Consider the following 22,490-nt stretch of genomic DNA (forward strand, 5'->3'; position numbering starts at 1 on the left):
GGTTTGCAGGACCGGGATTCATCTGATCTCCTTGAGGCATATGTTCTCCAGTCTCCAGGCCACTTTCGCTAAGCCTTTCACTTGCTCTTATACCAGTGAAGGACTTCTCCCAGCAAGCGGATTTCAGCGTTGTCCAGGGTTAGTGAAAACTGGAATCAGAGGCCAGAGAGACTTATCTGACCCAGCTGTTTTCCAAGGTGGCCATCCAATTGCCTGGACCTTACAAAGGTTTGCCCACCTTCACATGGGGGTCCCCCAGTCTTGGGTGGGAGATGGAGTTAGGGGAGGGAGAAGAAGAGTGAGGCTTGGGTTGAAGCAGGATTTTGCTATTCTGCTCAAAATTTCAAAGAGTGAGAACAATTCAATTTTGTCACAACCCCTAGACCAGCCTGCAGGCAGGATCCAGGAAGGGATACCCATAACCCCATTGCCATTCAGTGGGTTTCGACTCATAGAGACCCTATAGGACAGAGTAGAACTGCCCCATACGGTTTCCAAGGCTGTGGTGCAGTGGTTAAGCAAGGCTGATAACCGAAAAGTTGGAAGTTTGAACCCACCAGCCGCTGAGTGGGAGAATGATGTGGCAGTCTGCATCCATAAAGATTTACAGTTTTGGTAATCCCTGTGGGGCAGTTCTATCCCGTCCTATAGGGTTGCTATGAGTGGGCAACGACTCAACGTCAATGGGTTTGGCTTTTTTTTTTTTTTTTTAAATAAGGAAGTCGACTGCCAAATCTTTCTCCCGCAGAGCGGCTGGTGGGTTCGAACCGGTGACCTTTCGGCTAGCAGCGGAGCGCTTAACCGTTGCGTCACCAGGGTTGCTTAGGAAGGGTTACAGGTCCTAGAAAGCTAGGCGCCACCCCCGCCCAGGCCGCTAAATAAATATTCCCTCCCTCTCCGAGTCAGAACCCGCCTGAGGTTTATCGCTTGGGCAACTCCGGTGATTCATTGAGTTTAGACTCCAGGTTGTCATAGGTGGACGCATGATACAAACAGCCCGGGAGGTATCCTTCCCTTTCCCTGTATCCCCCTCCTCCCCACCTTACTGCCCCTCTCGCCGGTTACCAGCTGCCTCCCCTCCCCCTCCTCGGGCGCTGCTGGCTGAACAAACATGCCCGGTAGCCTGCGCCAGGCCACCGGCTGGCTCCGATCGCGCACTGCTGGCGGTCCCCCAGGCAACTCGGCGTCACGAGGCCGGGCACCCAGGAGACCCGCGCCCTGCCCTCTCTAGGCGTCCCCAGGGCCCGGGTAGGCCCAACAACCGCTCCCTGCTGGTGCGCCTCTGCCCCTCTGGGGCTTCTGCGCTCGCTAGTTAGGCCCTGCTGCGGGCCCCTGGGCCGCGCTGCCCAACCCCCGTGGAGCCCGCTGCCCCGGGGGAAGGCGGCCGGACTATCATCTCGTTTACTGTGCGGGCGAGGTCCCAGCCTGGCTTCCCTTCCCTATTTCTGCGGTTCTTTTTCTGCGGATTCGTGGAGCCGGAGGGGAAAGGGTGGCGGCCACCCGCTGTTCCACCCCGAGGCCGGGAGCGGGGGTGGAGTGCACAGAGCCGAGGGAGGGAATCCGAACTCGTGGAAAAGTCCGCCCGCCGCGGGAGGGGGAGGACTCCGAGCCCCGGCAAATACGCCCGGGAGTGCAGATCGCGGGGGCCGCGTTCAACCCGGTACCTCAGGGAACAAGACCCGCAAGGCTAATTAGGACAAGTCGGAACCGGGCACCCGGACGCCGGGAGGGGAGCACACTCTGAGCTGGGCGGTGTTCGGAGCCGTCGCAGGAAACCTGGCGCGGGGTAGTCGGACCCAGGGCGACGTTTGCCCACGGTCCCAAGTGGTTCTGGCTCGGCCGACGGCGTTAGGGGCGAGCGTGGTGGCATTCCCACGCACACTTGGTGACTGGGGTCTGGGGAAGGGCTGCGCGTGCAAGAGGCGGACACTCAGTGTGTGTGGTGCGTTCACGTGGGCAGGCTCGGAGAGGAAAGGGGGGCGCAGAGGGCGTGACAAAGAAGGACTTTGTGTCTGAGTGTGCGCCTCGCTCCAGTCCGGAGCAGCGAGCGGTGCCCGGCGTGTCTTTCACGTAGAGCCAGGGAGAAGGTGACAAAGGCTGGGTGTCTGCCACGCAGGACGCGCCAAGATAGCACCCGCGTGGGTCTGCGCGCGCGCACGCGCTGGGGACTTTCGGGAAGGGAGAGTTTGTCCGCAGGGCGTGCTAGGCTGCACCCCAAACCGCTTTCGGGAGAAAGCAGAGTCCAGAAAGTGAGTGCGAGTGAGTACGCGCTCGCCTACGTGCGGGGGCGTGGCAGTAAACACAACAACCCACCAACAAGCTCAGCAAGCAACTCCGAGCTCCCTCCTCTGCCGGAAAGTGCGCCTCGGCCCGGCCTGGTGGTGAGTCTCTGGGGGCAGGGCGGGCGTGCTTTGTTACCGTGTAAACGGATTGCACATACCTGGGGCGCCGCGAGGGCAGATAAGCGCCCTTAATGGAGGTGATGTCACGGTGATGCCAGCGCCGGCCCACCCTCGGCGAAGAGAAAGGGGCCGAGCAAGGGGGAGGGGCCCGGAGCAAGGGCCAGAGAGCGAAGAAGCAGCGAGGCAGCTGAGCTGGGTCCCGGGGAGCGGCAGGCCCTGCGCCCCGAGCCCCCGCCCGGGCCCCTCCACCCCAAGCCAGGGCTGGGCCCTGGCCCCGCGCCCTGCTCCGAGCCCCTCCCACCTCCGCGCGCGCCCAGCCAGGGGCTGGAGTTGGCCCCAGCGCCGCTCCGGACCCGGGCCGGTGGCGCGTCCCAGGTAAGGGCTGCTTTCCGGCTTCTCCCTCCCCTCGCCGCCAAGAAGAGTCGGTTCTGGCCGGCGGAGAGTGGTCGAGGGCAGAGGCCTGGGGGGTGGAGATCCGGTCCCAGGTGCTGGGGACGCCGTGCCAACTCCTGGGTCTCAGAAAGTTTCCAAACCAAGCCGGCTGGGGAGTAGGGGTAGGAGGAGCTGGGCGCTGAGGCTCCGAGTTGGGGGCAGGCGAAGAATTCCACAATAGGGTCTCCAAGAGACCCCCCTCCACCCTCTCTGCTTCTCCGCGCGCATCCCACGGTCAGGAGTGACTTGTGGCCGGCGTCCTCTCAGCTGCCCGCTACCGTGGAAGGAGAAGGCAGGCTTCTGTGGTCAGAGAAGTGGTGGAAAGAGAGTGGCCGGCTCCCAACTCTTTCTGTTCGGCGTCCAGGGGGCGAGCGCTGGTGTAGACCATAGTAGTGGGGGAGAGGAGTGAGGTGGGAGGTGAGATTCTTCGTGCGTGGAAGTTTGGAATCTCAGATTATCAAAGCGCCTCCACCGTGGCAGCCTGGCCTCTAGATCAACCCCCTCCCCCTTTTTCAGCTTCCTTCCCGGCTGCTGGGGCCCGAGCAGCGCCACTCCATCGCTGGGCCTGCAGTATGACACCCGGGAAAACTCGGTCACTTACAAACATCAGGATCTTGATCCTAAAGCGCAAGGACCAGAATATTTTGAAATAGTTTTGCGCCCCCGGAAGTTTCTTCCCCTTGTGCTTCAAATGTGGGGGGGGGGGGGAGGCGGGAGTGCCGTTGCGGGGAGGGGTTACATTCCAGAGCAGACCCTGTGGTTGAGGACTCCCAAGTCTGGGAATGCTCAGGACCTTTTGCCCTGAATGCCCACTCCCTCTGGCTGAAGTTCCAGGACCTCCCACCCCCAACCTGGGCACTGAGGTAGCTCCTGGCAGGCATGGATATCCTTATTGCCGGGTTAACATCAGAGTGCCCAGGACACCCTGGGACACCCTCCGAGCTGGGAGAGAAAGGACACGGATGGATGGATGGTCACAAGGCCATCCATCTGTCTCTGCTAGGCTGCTGAGGGGTGGCAGGGGGCAGGGAGGAGGAGGGAGGGTGCTCCACAGTGTCCCTGGCTGAGGGTAGGTGCCTCTGAGAGGGGGCTCTACGGGATGGAGTCCTATGGCAGGGTGGGGAGGATAATAGGAATGGTCCTTGGGGCGTTGTGTGGATGATGGGGGGGCTCAGGAAGGGGTGCTGCTCAGGACAGGTGAGAAGGCCTGGCTGCCGCACAGGGCACCGCACCCCACCCGGTCTGTCTGGGCCTCTGAGCCCACCAACGTTGGTGAGGCCTCTTCTCCCCTGGAGAGGGCGTGAGGGAGGAGGGGGATTTGGGAACTGGATTGGGCTGCCTCAGACCAGAGCTCGGGGATGGGCAGCTGAGCCTGGAGAAAGACTGATTTCAGAGGTGATTAAAAATACGTGTACAACCCGATTGCTGGGAGGTGAAGCAAAAGGGCCCTTTTGTCCAGAAAATAATCTGAGGCTGGGGCTGGTCATGGGGTGGGCGAGATTTGTGGGGCACGGGGAGGCTGCCCTCCCACTCCCTCCTTGGTTCCACTAAGAGGCAGAGGATGTGACTTCATGTTCAGAATGAAGGAGGCGGGACTGGATCAGGGTGAGATGGGCACTGAGTTCAGGGAGTAATCTCCACATGCCAGCTGTGTTCAAGGCACCATGCCAGATGTCTCGGGGATGCTAAGGTCCCTTCCCAAGACCTCATAGCCTGGTTAACCTGTTAACCTATTGCCATCAGGTTGATTCTAACTCACAGCGACCCCGTAGGGCAGTAGAACTGCCTCATAGAGTTTCCAAGGAGTGCCTGGTGGATTTGAACTGCCGACCTTTTGGTTAGGAGCTGTAGCACTTAACCACTATGCCACCAGGGTTTCCCATAGCCCGGTGGCCTGACTAACATTCGAGGCTCCGCCTGAGAGAAATGCAGGCTCTGGGGACCGGAGGTGGGAGAGGATGCTTCCACGGCCTGAGGAAGCGCTTCTAGGCAGAGCTGGCCCATCTTGTCCCAATCCTTTCCCCCTTGTTGTTGCTGGATGCCGTCCAGTTGATTCCGACTCATAGTGACCCCATGTGACAGAGTAGAACGGCCCCATAGGGTTTCCTTGGCTGTACTCTTTACGGAAGCAGATTGCCGGGTCTTTCTCCTGTGGAGCTACTGGGTGGGTTAGACCACCAACCTTTTGGTTAGCAGCCAAGAGCTTAACCATGGTGCTACCAGGGCTCTTCAGCTGGCTGGCCAAATATGCAGAGCTCTCCTGCACCAAATACCTGAGCTTCCTCCTCTTGAACCCTCCTGCTGGCCTATGAGAGCCTCTGTCCTAGGCAGTGGACAAGAGCCAGGCCAAACTGCCTAATTCTCCCCACCTGCATATTCCTGTCTCCCCACCCACCCCTTCACTTTTGGGGGAAGCAGAGAAATGAGGCACTTCAGGATGGGAATGTGTTGTTTCATCCGAGGCTAGTAAGCTTCAGGGCAGCTGGACAGCAGTGGGACATGGTCCTTCACTGGAAGTTCCCACATTGACAGGGGTGGGGTGGGCAGAGTCTAGACTTGAAGGGAAAGGTCCAGGAGAAGTGGTTTGTGGACCAACAGCAAAGTCAGGAGGAAGTAGGGGTGACAGCTGTGAAGCTTCCCTGCCTCATTCAAGTGCCTGTGGGTGTTGAGAAGAACTGGCATGATATATAAAAAAAAACAGTTGTTGAGTGGGTTCTGACTCAAGGTAACGCCATGTATTTCAAAGTAGAACTATGCTCCCTCCATAGGGTTTTCATTGGCTATGATCTTTTGGAAGTAAATAACCAGACCTTTCTTCCAAGGCATTTCTGGGTATATTTGAGCAGCTAAACTCTTGGGTGGTAACTAAGCACTTAACTCTTTGTGCCATCCAGGGATTGGCAAGTGTTTCTAGGTCAAGATGGATTGAGAAGAACAAGTGACAGAAGTCTCAGCATTAAACCAGACCTGGCTTGATTTTTTGTAATAATGTAGTTGTTATTCGATTCGAACTTGCAGCTTTAAGATCCTTTCCCCCCACATGCAACGAGTCCTTAGATTTTATTTTGTAAAGGATCTCTCAGATCTGGCCATCGTGACTTAACCTTTGGCCTCGATCTTTAAACCAGGGTGAAAGTGCCCCCAACAAATCGATTGCCTATGCCTTTTGCCAGATTTACCTCTTAAAGCATCACCCTGGTTGTGCCCTCACTGTGCTAAAAACAGCCTTCAGTGGCTCCCCACTGCCTTAGAATAACACCCCAAACTCCTTCTGAGTAGCAGGTCTCATCTGCCACCAGCCAGCTGCAACCTCCCTTTACAAACTGGGTCCATGCTTGCTCTGAACTTGGGCTCCCCACAGGACTTTTATTTATGCCATCTTTTCTGCCTGTCCTTTTCCCTTCCCTCTTCTCCTTGCCCCTCTCCCCCACCTCTTTGCCTATTCAGTGCCTACCTCATATTCTTCATGGCTTAGCTTCTTTGTGTTTCTGTCTTGTGGCAGTGTCTGGGACATGGTAAGTTTTTAATTAAATACTGAATAAAACGCTTTTGAAAGGTTTCCTCCCTGTGTGGTGCATATGGTTAAGTGCTTAGCTACTAACCAAAAGGTTGGCCATAGGAATGAATCCACCTCGAGGTGCCTTGGAAGAAAGGCCTGGCAATCAACTTCTCAAAGGTCACAGCCACCGAAAATCCTATGGAGCGCAGTTCTGCTCTGAAACACATGGGGTCACCATGAGTCAGTGACTCTATGGCAACTGGGTTTGTTTTGTTTTGTTTTTCTCGAGAAGGAAGGCCTCTTTCTCCTCTGTTCTATAGCCCCTTTCTTTCTCCCAGAGGTCAATTCTGTTCTATGGCCTTTAGCTCATCTTTCTTGTTGATATTTTGTATACCTACCTTCTCTCTCCTATTAGATTTTAAATACCATCAAGTCACACTGTACTTGTTCCTCTGTATTTTCCACAACTCTGAGAACAACAGGCCCTTGTCCCCACTAGATACTCAGTAAATTTTTGCTGATTGGGAAAATTGCCTCTTCTTAACTGGGACGTGGCCAAGGAAGGTGGGATGAGTGGCTCTGGATGTGCACAGTAGCCTGGAGGCTAGGTCTGAGGGACCATTCTAGGTGTTGTGTTCCATGTCTCCAACGGTGCCCCAAGTTCCCTATGGGCCAGACACACTCTAGATGGAGTCAGGTGCTTAGGGTCCCATGTTGTTGTTACTTGCCATTGAGTTGCCTCCAACTCATGGCGACTCCGTCTACAATAGAACGAAATGTTACCCCAGTCCTGCATCATTGTCACCATCATTGGTATGCTCCAGTCCACTCTTGCAGTCACTGTGTATTTTCAGTGCCTTCCAGCCTAGGAGCTCGTCTTCCAGCACTGTGTTGGGCAATATTCTGTTGTGATCTATAGAGTTTGCATTGGCAAATTTTCAGAAGTATATCACCTTTTTTTTTTATATCACCAGGCCTTCCTTCTTTTTTTTAAAAATAACTATATATATTTTTGTTGAGAATGTACACAGCAAAAACATACAATTCAAGTTTCTACATGTATAGTTCCATGACATTGATTACATTCTGCAAGTTATGCAGCCAGCCTTGTGCTTCTTTTCCAAGTTGTTCTTCCCCCATTAATATAAACTCACTGTCCCCTAAGTTTCCCATCTAGTCTTTTGAGTTGCTGTTGTCAGTTCGATTCCATGTAGTTAGACCTTACGGAAGCACAATGCCCAAGGCAGACATTCTTTTCTAGTTAAGTTAAACTATTGTTTGGTTTTGGAAACTCTGGTGGTGGAGTAGTTAAGAGCCACGGCTGCTAACCAAAAAAGGTCAGCAGTTTGAATCCACCAGGTGCTCCTTGGAAACTCCATGGGGCAGTTCTACTCTGTCCTATAGGGTCGCTATGAGTTGGAATTGGCTCGACGGCAGTGGGTTTTTTTTTTTATTGTTTGGTTTTAAGAAGGCTTCAGGGTATATTTTTGGCAAAGTTTAAAGATTGTTTTAGGGCAATAGTTTCAGAGTTTCGCCAGGCCTTTCTTCCTGGCCTCTCTTAGCCTGGAATATCCACTGAAACCTGTCCACCATCGATGACTCTGTTGGTATTTGAAATACTGTGGCATAGCTTCCAGCATCATGGCAACATGCAAGCCACCACAGTATGACAATCCAACGTGTGGGTGGGTCTCACAGCATGTTGTTATCCACAAACTATCTCTGCAGAATCGTTCAATAGGACTCTTTACCCATTAGGCTTTCCTGGCACTTGTAAATACTGTTTGTGCTTTATTGATATTCAATTATCAGTAGCAGTATCAAGTCCCTTACAAAAGCTTATTTATTTAAATCATGATGTGGAGGAAACTCACCTGTGTGTTGGCGGTGACCGGGAACTAACTCTGTTACAATGCCAGTTATTTCATAACACTATGCTACATTCACACAAGAATGTTAATTTATTAAGCATTAATGGCAGGTGGTGTTTGAGGGAAAGCAAGCTTAACTAGAAGATGAGGTGGTAGCCAAGAAGACTTTTGTCCTCACTAGTTGCCAGAGTAGAACTGCTCTATAGGGTTTTCAAGACTGACCTTTCAGAAGCAGATCATTGGGCCATTCTCTCAAGGCACCTTTGGGTGGGTTTGAACAGGCTACCTTTCAGCTGGAAACCCTGGTGGCCTAGTGGTTAAGTGCTCTGGCTGCTAACCAAGAGAGCGGCAGTTCGAATCCACCAGGAGCTCCTTGGAAACTCTATGGCACAGTTGTCTGTCCTATTAGGGTCGCTATGAGTCGGAATCCACTCGATGGCAGTGGGTTGGATACCTTTCAGCTAGTAATTGAATGCTTAACCGTGTGTACCACCCAGGGACTCATTGAGAAGGCTAAAATACCTGAAATATTTTCAAGAGCTTTGGAGATTGATCATTTCCCTGGTGGTGCAATTGTTAAGAGCTTGGAAAGGTGGGCGGTTTGAACCCACCTAGCGGCTCTGTGAGAGAAAGACCTAGGGATCTGCTCCCCTAAAGATTACAGCCAACTTAAAAGTATTATCTATATGAGATCAAAGTGACAACGGCAACTGGAAAGATTAGGTAGGAACCTTAGGGGGCAGTGAGTTTATATTAACGGGAGGGACCAACTCAGAAAAGGAGGGTGAGAATGGTTGCACAACTTGAAGAATGTAATCAGTGCCTGAACTGTGCATGTAGAAACGGTTGAATTGGTATATGCTGGCTGTGTATATTCTCAACAACTACAAAATGAAAAAAAAAAAAAAAAAATTACAGCTAAGAAAACCCTATGGGGGCAGTTCTGTTCTGTCGCATGGGGTCGTTGTGGGTCCAAAATCAACTCAATAGCACCTAACAACAACACAATCTTTGTGATGTTAATTGCACTTCGTTTTATGAGTTTTATTTTCCTCAGTTGGAATCATCTTTTCTAGCAGTGTTCTTCCACTTAGAAATGAGAGAGAATTTCTTTTGGCTGAGATTGGGGGTGTTTATTTGCCTGTTAGCCAGGTATTGTCCAGAGTGGAATTGAGTAGCCAGGAATGATGAAAAACAAGAAAGGTAAACTGTGTGCAGAATCCCCTTGAAAGGGAAGAAAGGCGGAGGGGAGGACAACACATTAGATCATGCCATTCCCCCACCAGCCACTAGTGGTCGCTATCAGCCTGGGAAAGCTTGGTTGCTATCTTTGTGAACTGTTCTGGGTGAAGAGGCAGGGTTACAACTAGTTATTTGAACATACAGGGTGATGTTAATGTGGAGTGCCTGCATTTCATAGAATTTTGGAGTTTATAAGTTGCTTTTTTAGGGCATCTTTATGATTTTCTATGTGTTAGGCTTCCTCCAAGTAAATTTAAAGCCCTTGGTTGGACAACTCATTGACTGGGTCTTCAATTTCCCTTAAACTGCCATATCCTTTACCTCCACTTGGCGCAGGGAAAAGCCAACTGGTATTGAGGGAGGAGGTTTGGCTTTCTTTGGTGCTGATTATAACATTTGGTAGAGCCATTGTTGGGGGCTGGTCAAGTGAGAAGATAAAAGTAATGAGTTACCTTCCTGGTGTGAATACAAGATCTCTTTTTTTGCCTTCTAGCTACAGTGCCTTAAAGTCTTCCATTAATGATTAATTCCTTTGGGTTTTTCGTTGCCTTTGCCTGGTTCTTGGTTTTAAAATGTTAATGCCTCATAGGAGAATTTTTGCATTAAGTCATTAACTCCCTTAGCAGGGGAATTAGTTTATTTTATCCTTGACTCCAGCAACTGAGCTAGACAAAGAACTTTGGATTCTAAAGAGAAGAGTGGGCACTGAAAGCGGGAAAATGGAGAGCAAAAAAAAAAAAAAAAAAGAGGCAGGGGTAGGTGGTGGAAGGGAACAGGTGGGAATGGTTGATAAATACTAACTTTCCAACTATGTCACCAGTTTTTCCCGGCCACAGGTCAACCCTACCACAGGTGCTTGTTAAATACTTGTTGAATGAATGACTAGATGAATGACTGAATGGCTGATTAGCCTTGGAACTTAGGCAACACAGGGTCAGAGTTTAAAGGCACAGTATCTAGGCCGTTTGAACTCTGGAAGTCCCAGGGCAGAAAGGAAGCGCTGAATAGGTGGCATGCTTGGTTTTGGTGGGCTCAAGTTCCCTACCCCAACCACAAGAGCTCAGGGGATATTTGAACCTGGATTGCAGGGAGGGAGGACACTGAAAATTCAATGAGTTTCCTCCTTTCCCATGGCTAGAAATAGGGATGGCAAGTGGGTTTCATCTTGCTTCCTCTCTGGTCAATTGATGTGGCACCCAGGACTTCTGTGTTAAGAAGGGTTCTGAAGCCCAGAGGGAAAAAGTGCCCTGATCAACTAGTACTGCCTGCCCTCATTCAGGATGTGGGAAGCAGCACCATGTATGTCAGAGTCAGGCCTTGGAGGATTGATTTTACCTCTTGTTCCTCTTTCTCTAAGGACCCAGCGGGAGCCTGGCCTGGGAGCCAGGATGGCCATCCACAGAGCCTTGCTGATGGGCCTGGGACTGCCTCTCTTCCTATTCTCAGGGGCTCAGGCCCAGGACCATGTCCCACCTGGCTGTGGCCCAGACCTCAACCCCCTCTACTACAACCTGTGTGACCGCTCTGGGGTCTGGGGCATCATCTTAGAGGCAGTGGCTGGGGCAGGCATCGTCACCACTTTTGTCCTGACCATCATCCTTGTGGCCAGCCTCCCCTTTGTGCAGGACACCAAGAAGCGGAGCCTTCTGGGGACCCAGGTGTTCTTCCTGCTGGGGACCTTGGGCCTCTTCTGCCTCGTGTTTGCCTGCGTGGTGAAGCCCGACTTTTCCACCTGTGCCTCTCGGCGGTTCCTCTTTGGGGTTCTGTTTGCCATATGCTTTTCCTGCCTGGTGGCCCATGTCTTTGCCCTCAACTTCCTGGCCCGGAAGAACCATGGGCCCCGGGGCTGGGTGATCTTCACCGTGGCTCTGCTGTTGACCCTCGTGGAAGTGATCATCAACACAGAGTGGCTGATCATTACTCTGGTCCGGGGAGGTGGTGAGGGTGGCCCTCTGGGCAATGGCAGTGCTGACGGGGTGGTGGCCTCGTCTTGCGCCATTGCCAACATAGACTTTGTCATGGCTCTCATCTATGTCATGCTACTGCTGCTAGGTGCCTTCCTGGGGGCCTGGCCCACCCTGTGTGGCCGCTTCAAGCGCTGGCGAAAGCATGGGGTCTTTGTGCTGCTCACCACGACCACCTCCATTGCCATCTGGGTGGTATGGATCGTCATGTACACCTACGGCAACAAGCAGCACAACAGTCCCACCTGGGATGACCCCACGCTGGCCATTGCCCTTGCCGCCAATGCCTGGGCCTTCCTCTTCTTCTACATCATCCCTGAGATCTCCCAGCTGACCAAGGCCAGCCCGGAGCAAAACTACCAGGGGGACGTGTACCCCACCCGGGGTGTGGGCTACGAGACCATCCTGAAAGAGCAGAAGGGCCAGAGCATGTTTGTGGAGAACAAGGCATTCTCCATGGATGAGCCAGCCTCAGGTAGGCTGCGGATACCCCGCCTGCTCCCCTTCCCTTTACCTTGGGTCTTTCCCTGCAGGCCAGGGAGCTGGTCTTTGGAGCAAAATTGCAGGTTCTTGAGATTATCCACAGTTTTCTGCCTTAAAGTTTCTACATTTTCTTTAAAAAAATTTTTTTCTGTATTCATGCAATATGTAATGAATATATTCTCACTGTAGAAATTCAGACATTACAGATAAAGCAATATTTCTCCCCTTCTTACCTCATCTCATCCTCTTCCATCCCCAAAACTAACCACCATTAAGCATTTGGGATTTTACCTCTTCGTCTCCGTTTCCTTATTTGAAACCTGGGGATAATAATGGTTCCTATTTCACAGGGTTCTTGTGAGAATTAAATTAATTAATCCATGTGTTTGTCACACGGCGAGGACTCTGGAAGTGTCAGTACCGGTTGGTGCTGGACCGATTCCGACTCACGGCAACCATGCTAGCTATTATTAGCTGCTCTTATTACTATTATTTCGCTGTTATTATCCTTCCGGAGCTTGTTTTTCTATTATGTACACATCCGCAGTCCTCTTAGTTTTCTTTTAAAACAAGCCTTTACAAATTAAAAAAAAAAAAAATTTTTTTTTTTTTTTTCTTTAAATTGAAATAAAGCACTCATGGTGCCGCCTGTTGATTTCGGCAGCGCTCACTCTCCAGCTGACTCATCCCAAAGCTCCCTGCCTGGGTCTCGATGGGACAGGGCTGTCCCGGGGAGCCCAGCACTAGCAAGGCCAGCCGGCTGCAGGGTCCCAGTGGTCTGAGCTGAGGACGCCCTGGAGTTTGAAGGGGCAGGAGGGCAGTGTAGCTTACCCAACCAGCACCGGCGCCCCCTCTGAGGCAGGAGAGGGTGGCCATTTTCCTGGCAAGCCCCCAAAGGAAGGCATATTCTCTGGCTCATAAATCGGCCATCTGTTGACCATAGTGACTGCCAGCACTTACTGAGCACCTGCTGTGTGCCCAGCACTGTGCCAGGCCTTTTCCTATGTGTCTGGTCACAGGCTCCTCCCAGGCTCCCTCAGCTTGCTACTGCAGTCCTGCATCTGATACAACCCACGAGGCCCGGTGGCACGGCCGCAAAGCTTGGAGCCCTGACCCAGACCCCAGACTATGCTGATCAAGATGTCTGGGGGCTTAAGACTTTCTTAACTGCCAGGAAGTCAGAGGCAGAGGTAGTGGATGTTGCAGAATCAGGACTCCCTGCCTCTTCTCTACAAACTGTGAGATCCTGGAATCCCTGCCAGGCTCTTGATCTTTGCCCACCCGGGCTGAGCCCTCCCCTCTTCCTCCTCCTGTGGTGCGGGCCCCTGGCATGCACACAGAGTGGGGTAGACTGAGTGTGTGGGGACGCCGGGGAGAGACAGCTGAAGCCAGCAGGAGAGGGGCTTCTGGAGCAGGAGAGGGGCTTCTGGCCGCACCCCACCCCCAGCTCTGCTCTTCCCCACCGCCTGTTTATCAGAGGCAAGTAGTTCTTAGCCTTTGTCCTCCCAAGGCAAACACTCCCAGGGCCCTGAGTTGGTTTGTTTGTTTTTTCCCTTTTTTTTTTTCTAAATGGAAAAATCAATAGAGTGAACCCAGCACTTAGGAAGCCCGATATAGGCTGTGGTCTTCTGAGCTGCGGGGCTGGCAGCCCCGAGGGAGGCACACGTCCACTGTCCCCAGTTTGCTGCTGGGCCCCAGGGGCCGATCCCAAGCTTTCCTCAGACACCCTGGAGTGCCCAGCAGGGTGGAACAGATTGGGAAACCAACACCCACAGGCACAGGGAAGTGTTCCTGGAGCTGGAAAGAGTTCTGGAAAGTTGCCAAGGGACCCCAGTGCTGAAGTGCACCCAGTGCCCTTGGAGAGGCTCAGGGTGGGGACCCTGCAGCCAGCTCTGCCCCAGGAAGATGAGCAGGCCTGAGGGGGCTCGGCTATATTTATTCCAGCGTTTGACAGGCAGCCGGCCGTGATCAAGGCCAGAGCTGGAGGCTGGCCATCTTGGAAGGCAGCCGAAGGCCCGTGTGCCCCTCCTGGCCTCTGGCCCCGGAGGGCGGATGGGGATATGAAAGTTGCTGACGGGAGCATTTCTGGGCTGTGGGGTTGGGGGGGTCCTGCACTGCAAGGCAGCTCAAGGGGAAGCCAGGCAGGGCTGTGCCCTCCCCCTGCTCTCCCTGCATTGCAACGGGGTGCTGGGCTCTGGGGAGGGGGCTGACATGCCCATAACCTCAACCCCAAGCTGGCTGTCCCTGGCCACTCCTGGCATGGCTTCTTTCCCGGGTTTCCTGTTTTACCAGGGCCAACCTGGCCCACTCGTCCCTTGCCCTGGGTACCTCGCTTGGGCTGTGGGACATGGGGATGGCAGCAGAGGGCCCAGGTGTCCTCAAACCACTTCTGTGCTTCCTTCCAGCCAAGAGGCCAGTGTCGCCATACAGCGGGTACAACGGGCAGCTGCTGACCAGTGTGTACCAGCCCACTGAGATGGCCCTGATGCACAAAGGCCCGGTGAGTGGTCCCTGGGGCCCAGGACCCTGCTGACGGGGGTCGAGGGCAGTATGACCAGTGCAGGCTTGGGGTGGAGGTGGTGGGGAGACAGCAGGGTGTCTCCATCTGGTGCCTTAACCTCGGGGCCAGGAGCCCAGATCTTAACGTCTTTTTCCTGGCGTTGGTGTATCTACCCCCTCTAGCTCCATTGTGGTGGGACCTGCCCCGTGTCATTGGGGTATCACACAGGCTGGACCAGTCGCTGCAGAGGATGGGAGGAGGTGGGAGCTGCCAGCCTTACCCTAAGGAGCTTGGGGACCTACTAGGTGTCATTCTCGAAGCCCCGAGCATGGGCAGGGGACCAAAAGCAGCAGATCTGGAGAAGTATTTAGTCCTCAAGCACAGCTGTCCCAGGAGGGCCTTCAACTCCCTTCCCCCACCAGCAGACAGCCCCGCTAGACCTTTCCCCTCCCCTGTGTTCTGGAAACCAGATGCTCCTTAGCCCAGGGAGGGGGGTGGGAACAGGAAGACGGTGGGCTAGATTCACTCCATATATGCTCTTGCCCCCGGCTGGCAGTCGCCCTGGGGAGAGGTCACTGACCCGCCTTGGCAGGATGCTGGGAACCGGAAGGAGGGAGGTCAGCAGAGCAACCTTCTCATCCCCCTCCCCTCCGTGAGCCCCGGGGGCAGGGTGAGCACGTGTATCCTTGACTTCTTCCTGGATCCTTGAGCCTGAGCCTACTGCCAGAGCTGGAGAGCCAGGGGGAGCCAGCCATAGCCAGGAGCTGTTTGGGGCGGAGGGGTTTCCGAGGGGCAGTGAGCAGAGTGTGTAGCCACCCAGGGGTGTGGGCAGCCACAGAACCCTCCCCTAGGTGGCTGCCCCTCTCCTGGCATGTTAATTCCAGTTCCCTTGGTAAACGATGGGAATTATTAACAGAGCTATTTTACTGAGCCCGGTGTTCTCCAAATGTGGTTCCCAGACCACCAGCATCAGCCCCACCTGGGAACTTGCTAAAAATGCAAATTCTCTGGCCTCTCCCTAGACCTGCTGAATCAGAAACTATGGGAATGGGGCCGGTGGTACACTGGAGGCCACTACTAGCATCCATCCCTTCAGGGACATCACCTTGTAGCCTGGAACCCGGCCGTGGTGGGAGTAATGACCCCATGGAATTTGCAAGCACTCTAAGTCAGGGCTCCTTCTCCCCATCCTCCATTTACCAGCCCACCATGGGGTGGGGCCCAGAATGGGTAGTTTAACAAGCCTTCCAGGTGATTCTGATGCACAGCTAGGTTTGAGAACCACCGACCTAGATTTTCTGGGAGCTGCAAGGGGGTTGGGGCTACAGGGAGGACCACTTGGGTCTGATTAGACCAAAGGCTGATTTGAGGCCCTGGAGCTACCAAGGTTGGTGGCAGCTCTTTTCCATAAGGACAAGGCAAGGGGAGAGGGGCAGAAATTCATCCTCCCTCTGGGGTGGGGGCTGGGACACAGACTTCAGGACCTTCTTCACCCCACAGCCCCCATTTCTCTCCCATGCAAGAGCCGGGTGAGATTCCAGGCAGAGAAATCAGATTTAAGTCTCAAAATCAGACTGGCCAGTCCAGACTCCAAGACAAGAACTGGGCCCACCTAGAGCCTAACAGAAGGGTACCCTGGGCTGGGAAAGCCAGTGACTGTGATTCTGTTGGGTATTGTAGTGACATTCAGGGGGCTTGGGGAAGGATTTTGGAAGAAGGGAGCCTGGGAGATTCCCAGACAAGTTACACCAACTCAGGGAACCCTGGTGCAACAGTTAAGCGGTTGGCTGCAAGCGGAAAGAAAGGTTGTCGGTTCGAACCCACCCAGCAGCTCCACAGGAGAAAGACCTGGCCATCTGTTCCCATAAAGATTACAGTATGGGGCATTTCTACTCTGTCACATGGGATCACCACGAATCAGAATCAGATCGATGGCACCTAACAACAATGATAGCAACTCAATGTGGTTTACCTGCCTTTGGGCCTTGCTGGTTTCCCTAAGGAACTGGGAACAGAAGGAGCTTGAGAAAAGGGTCCACCTGCAAAGGAGCAACCCCCTCTGGGAATCCCCAGGACCCACCATAGGTGCCAGGGGCCTCATCCTGTGACTAAAGGCAGAGCTCTCTGATGCAGTGAGAGATGGGGGGGCTAGAGATCAGCCCCCTGTTTCCAGAGACCGAGTCATCCATCCTAGCTTGCCAGTTGGGGCTGCTCTGGGAGGGGGTAGGTGAGGGGAGCTGGCAGACCCAGTCCCCCAGGAAGCACTGTGTTTGTGCATCCGCCCCGGCAGAACCTGGCTTTCAGCCCCCCTGACTGTGAGGCCGCCTGTTCTTCCTTCCAGTCGGAGGGCACTTACGACGTCATCCTCCCAAGGGCCACCGCCAACAGCCAGGTGATGGGCAGTGCCAACTCCACCCTGCGGGCCGAAGACATGTACGCCACCCAGAGCCAGGTGGCCACCCCGCCCAAAGACGGCAAGAACTCTCAGGTGTTTAGAAACCCCTATGTGTGGGACTGAGTCGGTTGCCAGGAGGAGGTGGGCAGGTCGGGGGTGGCCCTCAGGATCCAGCCCAGGAACCCTATCCTCTACCGCTCCCCCCAGCACCATTCTGCCTCAGAGGTGGCCAATGTGTAGGTGGGTGCCCTGGGTGTCCCCACGCAGTCCTCAGTGTTTGTGGTGCCGTGGAGCCCGGCTTCATGCCAGGGCCACTCTGGCTTTCCACGCTCCAGCCATATAGTATTTTTCTTGGGGCGGCGACCAGCTGGTGCCTACACTTCTCTGGACTCTTCGGAGAGATTCCTGTGACCTTGAGAGATTTCACAGGCACTTCTGTCCTAGGTCTTGCTCCTCTGTGAGGATCAAGGATGCCTAATAAACATGTTTCTGCTTTATTAACCCTTCTCTGGGAATATCATTTCTGGGCTGGGCTCTTGGTTTCTGATGACCCTTTCTCCCATCATGGTTTATGAGTGATTCCCCCCCACTCCTTCTTTCTCCCCTGCCCTCCAAATCCAGCCTCCATTGATGTCTGCTGCTCATTTCTCCTTCTCTGTGCAATCAAGTAGCTGGCCCCTCTACCAGAGAAGAAGTCTTTAGCTGACCACCATGTTCTATTCAATCAATCAGACTGAACATCTGGGCTCAGCTAGTGCCTAGGGTCCCGTCCAGCAGCTGGGCTTATCTTGGGACCCATGCAGGTTTCTTTGAGCCTCCTCCCTACACAGACCGTGTATGGGGGTGGCATCGAGAAGGCAGACCCATGAGGAGGGAGTGTGTAAGGAGTATTGACTAATTTACTTCAGCTCCTCTTCAGGGGATGATGGTTCATACCTACTAGCTTTCTGGTCTGTGCTATTCAATCCTGGTGTGTAACCTGTGGAAAGGAATGGCTTAGAAACCACGACTTGCTGACAAAGACGGACAGGAACAGGCCAGGCCCTGATTGTTTTCATTCCTGGGCAGTAATAAAAACATGTCCGTTTGCTCAGTACTTTTCTATAAACTGGTGCAGTGGTTAAGCACCTGGCTGCTGAACAAAAGGTCGGCTGTTTGAACCTACCAGCCATGGGAGAAAGATGGAGCAGTCTGATTCCTTAAAGATTTACAGCCTTGGAAACCCTATGGGGCAGTTCTATTCTGTCCTACAGGGTCGCTATGAGTTAGATTCGCCTCGATGGCAACGGTGTGTTACTATAAACAGGAGTCCCTGGCTGGTGCAAACTGTTAACATGCTTGGCTGCTCACTAAGATGTTGGAGTCTGCCCAGAGGCACCTTGGAAGAAAGTCCTGGTGATATACTTCAGAAAATCAGCTGTCAAAAACCCTGTGGAGCACAGTTCAACTCTGATGCACGTGGGGTTGCCAAGAGTTGGAGTCAACTGGTCGGCAACTGGTTTTTTGTTGGTTACTGTGAGCAAAGCATTTCCACAGCAGCTTATTTCAGTCTTTATGGCTGCTCCGTGAGGTAGGCAGGCCCAATATACCCTCCCCTTTGCAGAGTCAGAATCCCAGAATCATATCGTTTTAGAGTTAGATGGGGCCCTGGCGGTCTCTCAGTTCTCCCTGTAGCTCTCTCCCTCTCTGTCCACAAGTAAGGGACCTGGCCTAGAGCGGCCACACTGCCTCTAGGAGTGATCAGACAAGACTGGCCGGGTTTTCTCAAGACTCCCAAGTCCAGTAGCCTTCCTCCTCAGCCCATTTGGAGTGACCAGTGCCCTGGGCTGGAGCCATTTTGACCCGTTGAGCCGCTGGATGGGCCAGCAGTGTCCTTGACCCCTGGATACCAGCTTGAGGCTTTGCGAGGGGTTTGCTAAGCCTGCCTGGGAAGCCTGTCCCTCGTGGGCTTGGAAATGCTCTTCCCCAACTCATCAGAAGCTATTTTTTGACACTGCTTGTAGGAAAAAAGTTTCTGTTGAAAGAGAAAAGGTTGCCGAAAGGAAAATAAAATTTCTCCCAAACCTCTTCTGTGTTCAGCCCCCGGGGACTGAAGGACTGTTTTTAGTAAAAGTCAGTGGTTGGGCCCCAAGCAGAGGGTCCCCCTTTGACTCTTGTTCTTTCTGGTTACTTTAGGATCAGTCCCCGCAAAATAAAACAAGATGGTAGCTGCCCTCTTCCCCGGACTGCACGCCGCCCTGATGTCCTCATCCCCAGGGCCCAGGCTGGCCAGGGCGCAGCACTTCTCCCGCCCTTGCCACTGGAGCTGGGAGGGACCGAGGCCACCGGTCTGAAGCAGTGGACAGGGTTGGGGATCCAGAAGGGCCCAGCCCCTTCCTGCCCAGCCCCGTTTCTCTGGGCCCAGTGACTGAGGCTGCAGGAGCCACCTGTAGGCTCCCAGCCTGACTCTCTCCCCCCATGTGGCGCCCTCAAATCACAGCCCCTGATGTCTGTTCCTTGACAACAGGAGTGTCCCCATGCGTGGCACTCCAGATGGCTATCCTCCCTGTGGTGAACAAGAGGCCTCAGATGCCCCTTCTTTGACTATGGACCTTGCTGGCCTGGCCGTGTTTTGGGGTCCAGCATTGGCTGCTTCTGCCCAGCTGGATCTTCTCCATGACTCTTTGGGGCCAAGCCGTGGTGGAGAGTTGGCTCTGGCCTTTCTCACCAGGGCCTCCTGCTAAAGCCTGGACTGTGGAAGGCCTCCGAGCTGGGGTTAGAGACACCGCTTCCCTTTGTGGTCTGTGGGTCCGGGATCTGAGCCCTTTTGGTGCTTTAGCCACGTGTCCTTTTGCGCCTTGACCCTGTGCCTTTGATGAACCTGGGCTCCGCCTACTAGCCAGGCCAGCCCCAGTTCTTCTTTGCTCCTCATGGCCCCTCCCTGTCTGCGGACAGGGACTACCACACTGGTCCCAACCAGAGCAGCTCTCTCCATCCGGCACTACCTCACAGGGAACCTGACAAAGAAGTTTGGGGAGTTTGCAGGCCACGGTGGCATTTGGGTCTCGGGGTACCATTTGGGGGCCCATAAACATTCTTCCTGTGCCTTCTCCCCTTTGGTTTCTCTGCCAGCTTGGAAGGTGGCTCCTGGGGCAAGGACAGATTTAAATTAATGCTCTTGAAGCACCTGGATCTGGCAGGTTCCGGTGGGTGCAGCAGGGGCCTGCTGTGGCTACCTGGATGCCTCTGGGTGGCCTGAGAGCACCTTAGCTGATAAGCCTAGTGAGAGTTGGGGCTGTGGTTTCAGGTCAGTTGAGAGTCCTGGACCAGATGGCTTGGGGTCTGGCCTCTCCCAGGACTGAGGTTTGTGGGACCTGGGGAGGGGTGCTTAGATAGGTGGGCCCTAGAATTCAAGACTGTCCCATTTCCTGGTGGGCAGATGGCTGTTTCTGCTTCACCTTGGGCAGCAGATGCTCAAGGGGTACCTCAACGAGCTGGCACTATTCTCCCTGGAGAAGCCCCTGTGTCCTTGCTATAAGACATGCTCAGCCCCCCAGCAAAGAGGGTGGCATTCTGGGCAACTGCAGGATGCTGGCCACCAAAGATAGAGACGTGGGCAGCTCCAGACTCCTGGGAGGAGGAGTTGCCTGTAGCATCCTCTTTCCCTGACTTTGTCCAGCCCTCGGACACAAAATAGAACTGACTTATCTGAGGGACCCTCCTCAGGTGTAGCCCCTGGAGCTCTGTCTTCAGCCCAGCATCAGCTCTGGGTGCTGAGAGGGAGGAAGGGTGACTCCAACTCTCTGGGGAGGTGAGTCGGGGTGGGGCTGTCCCCAGGATCCCCCTGTAGCTCGACAACGCCACCTTCCCCTCCCCAGCTCCCTGTGCTTTTGTCATGAACGTTTTTTCCAGAGCTAAGTTGGGTGAACAGATCCTGCAAATAAGACTGTACCCCTGAGTGTGAACCTCTTCTCCCATTTGCCTCTCCGTCTGTGGGGTTGCTCCTTCCATGAATAGAGTATTATTTTCCTCCAGTGGCAGGAAAGGGGAGAGCTCTGTGTACCTCAGACTTCTCTTGATCTAGGTTAGTGGCCCCAGGATCATTTACCACCGAATAAAGGCACTGTCTTGCTTTTCTAGGTGGTCATCTCACATGAGTCCTTGGCAGTGCTGGGCAGCCAGGGGTGCTGCTGGCGGTGAATGGGGTTTGTTTATAGCCTCGGCCCAAGAAGGTTTGTGGATGGAGTTTGGGGAGGGATGCAGGCCTGGCCCAGACCCTGAAATGCCCAGGAGCCCTGTTTCCTTGGGACCGTGTTTCCTTGGGTTCCTGCCCAAGCAGGAAAATGTGAACATGCTTTTAGGAGAAAAGTGGTGCCTTCTCTGAGGTGGTCCAGCTGCATCAAAAAGGAGCCTTAGATAGAAGAAAACTTTAATAGGCTATTACCTGTTGCAGGTAATATGACTGCATTTTTTTTTGGTCAATTTCACAGCTACTTCCACCAAATCGTGTAGCTTGCGTTGCAGCAGAATAGTTTAGACTTTACCATAACTGCTCAGAATTAAATGATCTTATCACCTGCAGGGGAGCCCTTGTGGCACAGTGGTTAAGAGCTACATCTGCGAACCGAAAGGTCGGCAGTTCAAGTCCACCAGCTGCTCCTTGGAAACCCTATGAGGCAGTTCTACTCTGTCCTATAGGGCCGCTATGAGTTGGAATCGACTGGACAGTCATGGATTTTTGGATCCTCTGCAGGGGACGAATTCCTACCACTCAATCCCTGTGTGTTCATTAAGAATTTTTCTGGAATTTGTTAATAATATATATTTTTTAACCCAGGCCCCTTGCCTTCCAGACCAACAAAGGCTGTTTGACTCCAACTAACCTTTTTCTTGGTTGGAGATTTACTCCAAGGGGGAGAAACACACTTTCAAACAATGTTTAACTCTCAACCAGCCAAGCCCACAGACCAGCACTGCACACAACGACAAGGCCTGGAGATGTTGCAGGGATACGGGCAAGGAGAGGGAGGACCCGGATGCTAAGACCAGAGGATGGTCAATAATCCCCTAGAGTCACAGAGCTAGGAAGAGCTGCCTAGTGCCATGGCCAGCATTCCAGTTGAAGCACGTGGTTCTTTGCCCTTATTCATTAGCCCCTCAGCCCAGCTCATATAATAGATCATATGATAGAACTAGTAAGGGGCGGAGTCGGCCCCCCAGCCCATTCTCCTCTAGGCTTGAACTTTCTCCAGCCCCAGGAGGACATGCAAAAGTCAAGCCCAGGTTTGGGTGTGCAGACTTGGTTTCCTGTCTGCTGTCTCCACTGTGGGCCCTCCAGGAAGCAACAGCCCCTGCTCACAGCAGCCACATGAATTATTTAGCATCTGCACCAGCCCGGTAATGCTCTGACCTCATCCTCCTTGAGCTTAGGGCATGTCTCTAACCTCGGTCTCCTTGGAAAGAGGATGCTGATGGGCAAAGAGAGGCTGGGGCAGTGAGAGGGAGGCCCAAGTACCCTCAGGGGAGGTGGGGACCAGTGACACAACTGCCCTCGGAGCAGGAAGCAGCTTTGCAGAATGCAAAGGACAGAACTCAGCAGTGAGGTGACCACAGGTTCACATCCTGCCTCTTACTAGCTCTGACTAAGTAGCTCCTCTGACCCTCAATTTCCTCTTCTGTAAAATGGACATACGATCACCCTGAGTTCGTATTTGGTGTTCTAG

The 22,490-nt window shown here is 53.6% G+C and overlaps 1 protein-coding gene across 6 annotated transcripts; it reads left to right on the forward strand.

Moving 5' to 3' along the window:
- The first annotated feature begins 207 nt into the window (after positions 1 to 207).
- Positions 208 to 21,851, forward strand: GPRC5C (G protein-coupled receptor class C group 5 member C). 6 transcript variants are annotated; one of them, XM_049861436.1, is made up of 5 exons: positions 208 to 228; positions 10,804 to 11,885; positions 14,299 to 14,393; positions 16,684 to 16,881; positions 18,964 to 21,851. In XM_049861436.1, exons 2-5 carry the CDS (start codon positions 10,835 to 10,837, stop codon positions 18,994 to 18,996), a joined length of 1,377 nt encoding a protein of 458 aa, XP_049717393.1. In that variant the 5' UTR covers positions 208 to 228; positions 10,804 to 10,834; the 3' UTR covers positions 18,997 to 21,851. The 6 variants fall into 6 exon arrangements, with proteins under 6 accessions (XP_049717393.1, XP_049717391.1, XP_049717392.1 ...); XM_049861434.1 differs by lacking the exon at positions 208 to 228 and adding an exon at positions 921 to 1,004; XM_049861435.1 differs by lacking the exon at positions 208 to 228 and adding an exon at positions 1,122 to 1,248.
- The last annotated feature ends 639 nt before the right edge of the window (positions 21,852 to 22,490 follow it).

The sequence above is a fragment of the Elephas maximus genome, chromosome 19 (genome assembly GCF_024166365.1).
Source record: "Elephas maximus indicus isolate mEleMax1 chromosome 19, mEleMax1 primary haplotype, whole genome shotgun sequence".
Classification (NCBI taxonomy): Eukaryota; Metazoa; Chordata; class Mammalia; order Proboscidea; family Elephantidae; genus Elephas; species Elephas maximus.

Coding starts and splice junctions, on each gene's coding strand:
- GPRC5C (XM_049861431.1), top strand. CDS start 2,494: ATGCCAGCGCCGGCCCACCCTCGGCGAAGAGAAAGGGGCCGAGCAAGG. Junction 14,394..16,683: donor CCCTGATGCACAAAGGCCCG/GTGAGTGGTCCC, acceptor CCGCCCCGGCAG/AACCTGGCTTTCAGCCCCCC. Junction 16,882..18,963: donor AAGACGGCAAGAACTCTCAG/GTGTTTAGAAAC, acceptor TGGTTACTTTAG/GATCAGTCCCCGCAAAATAA.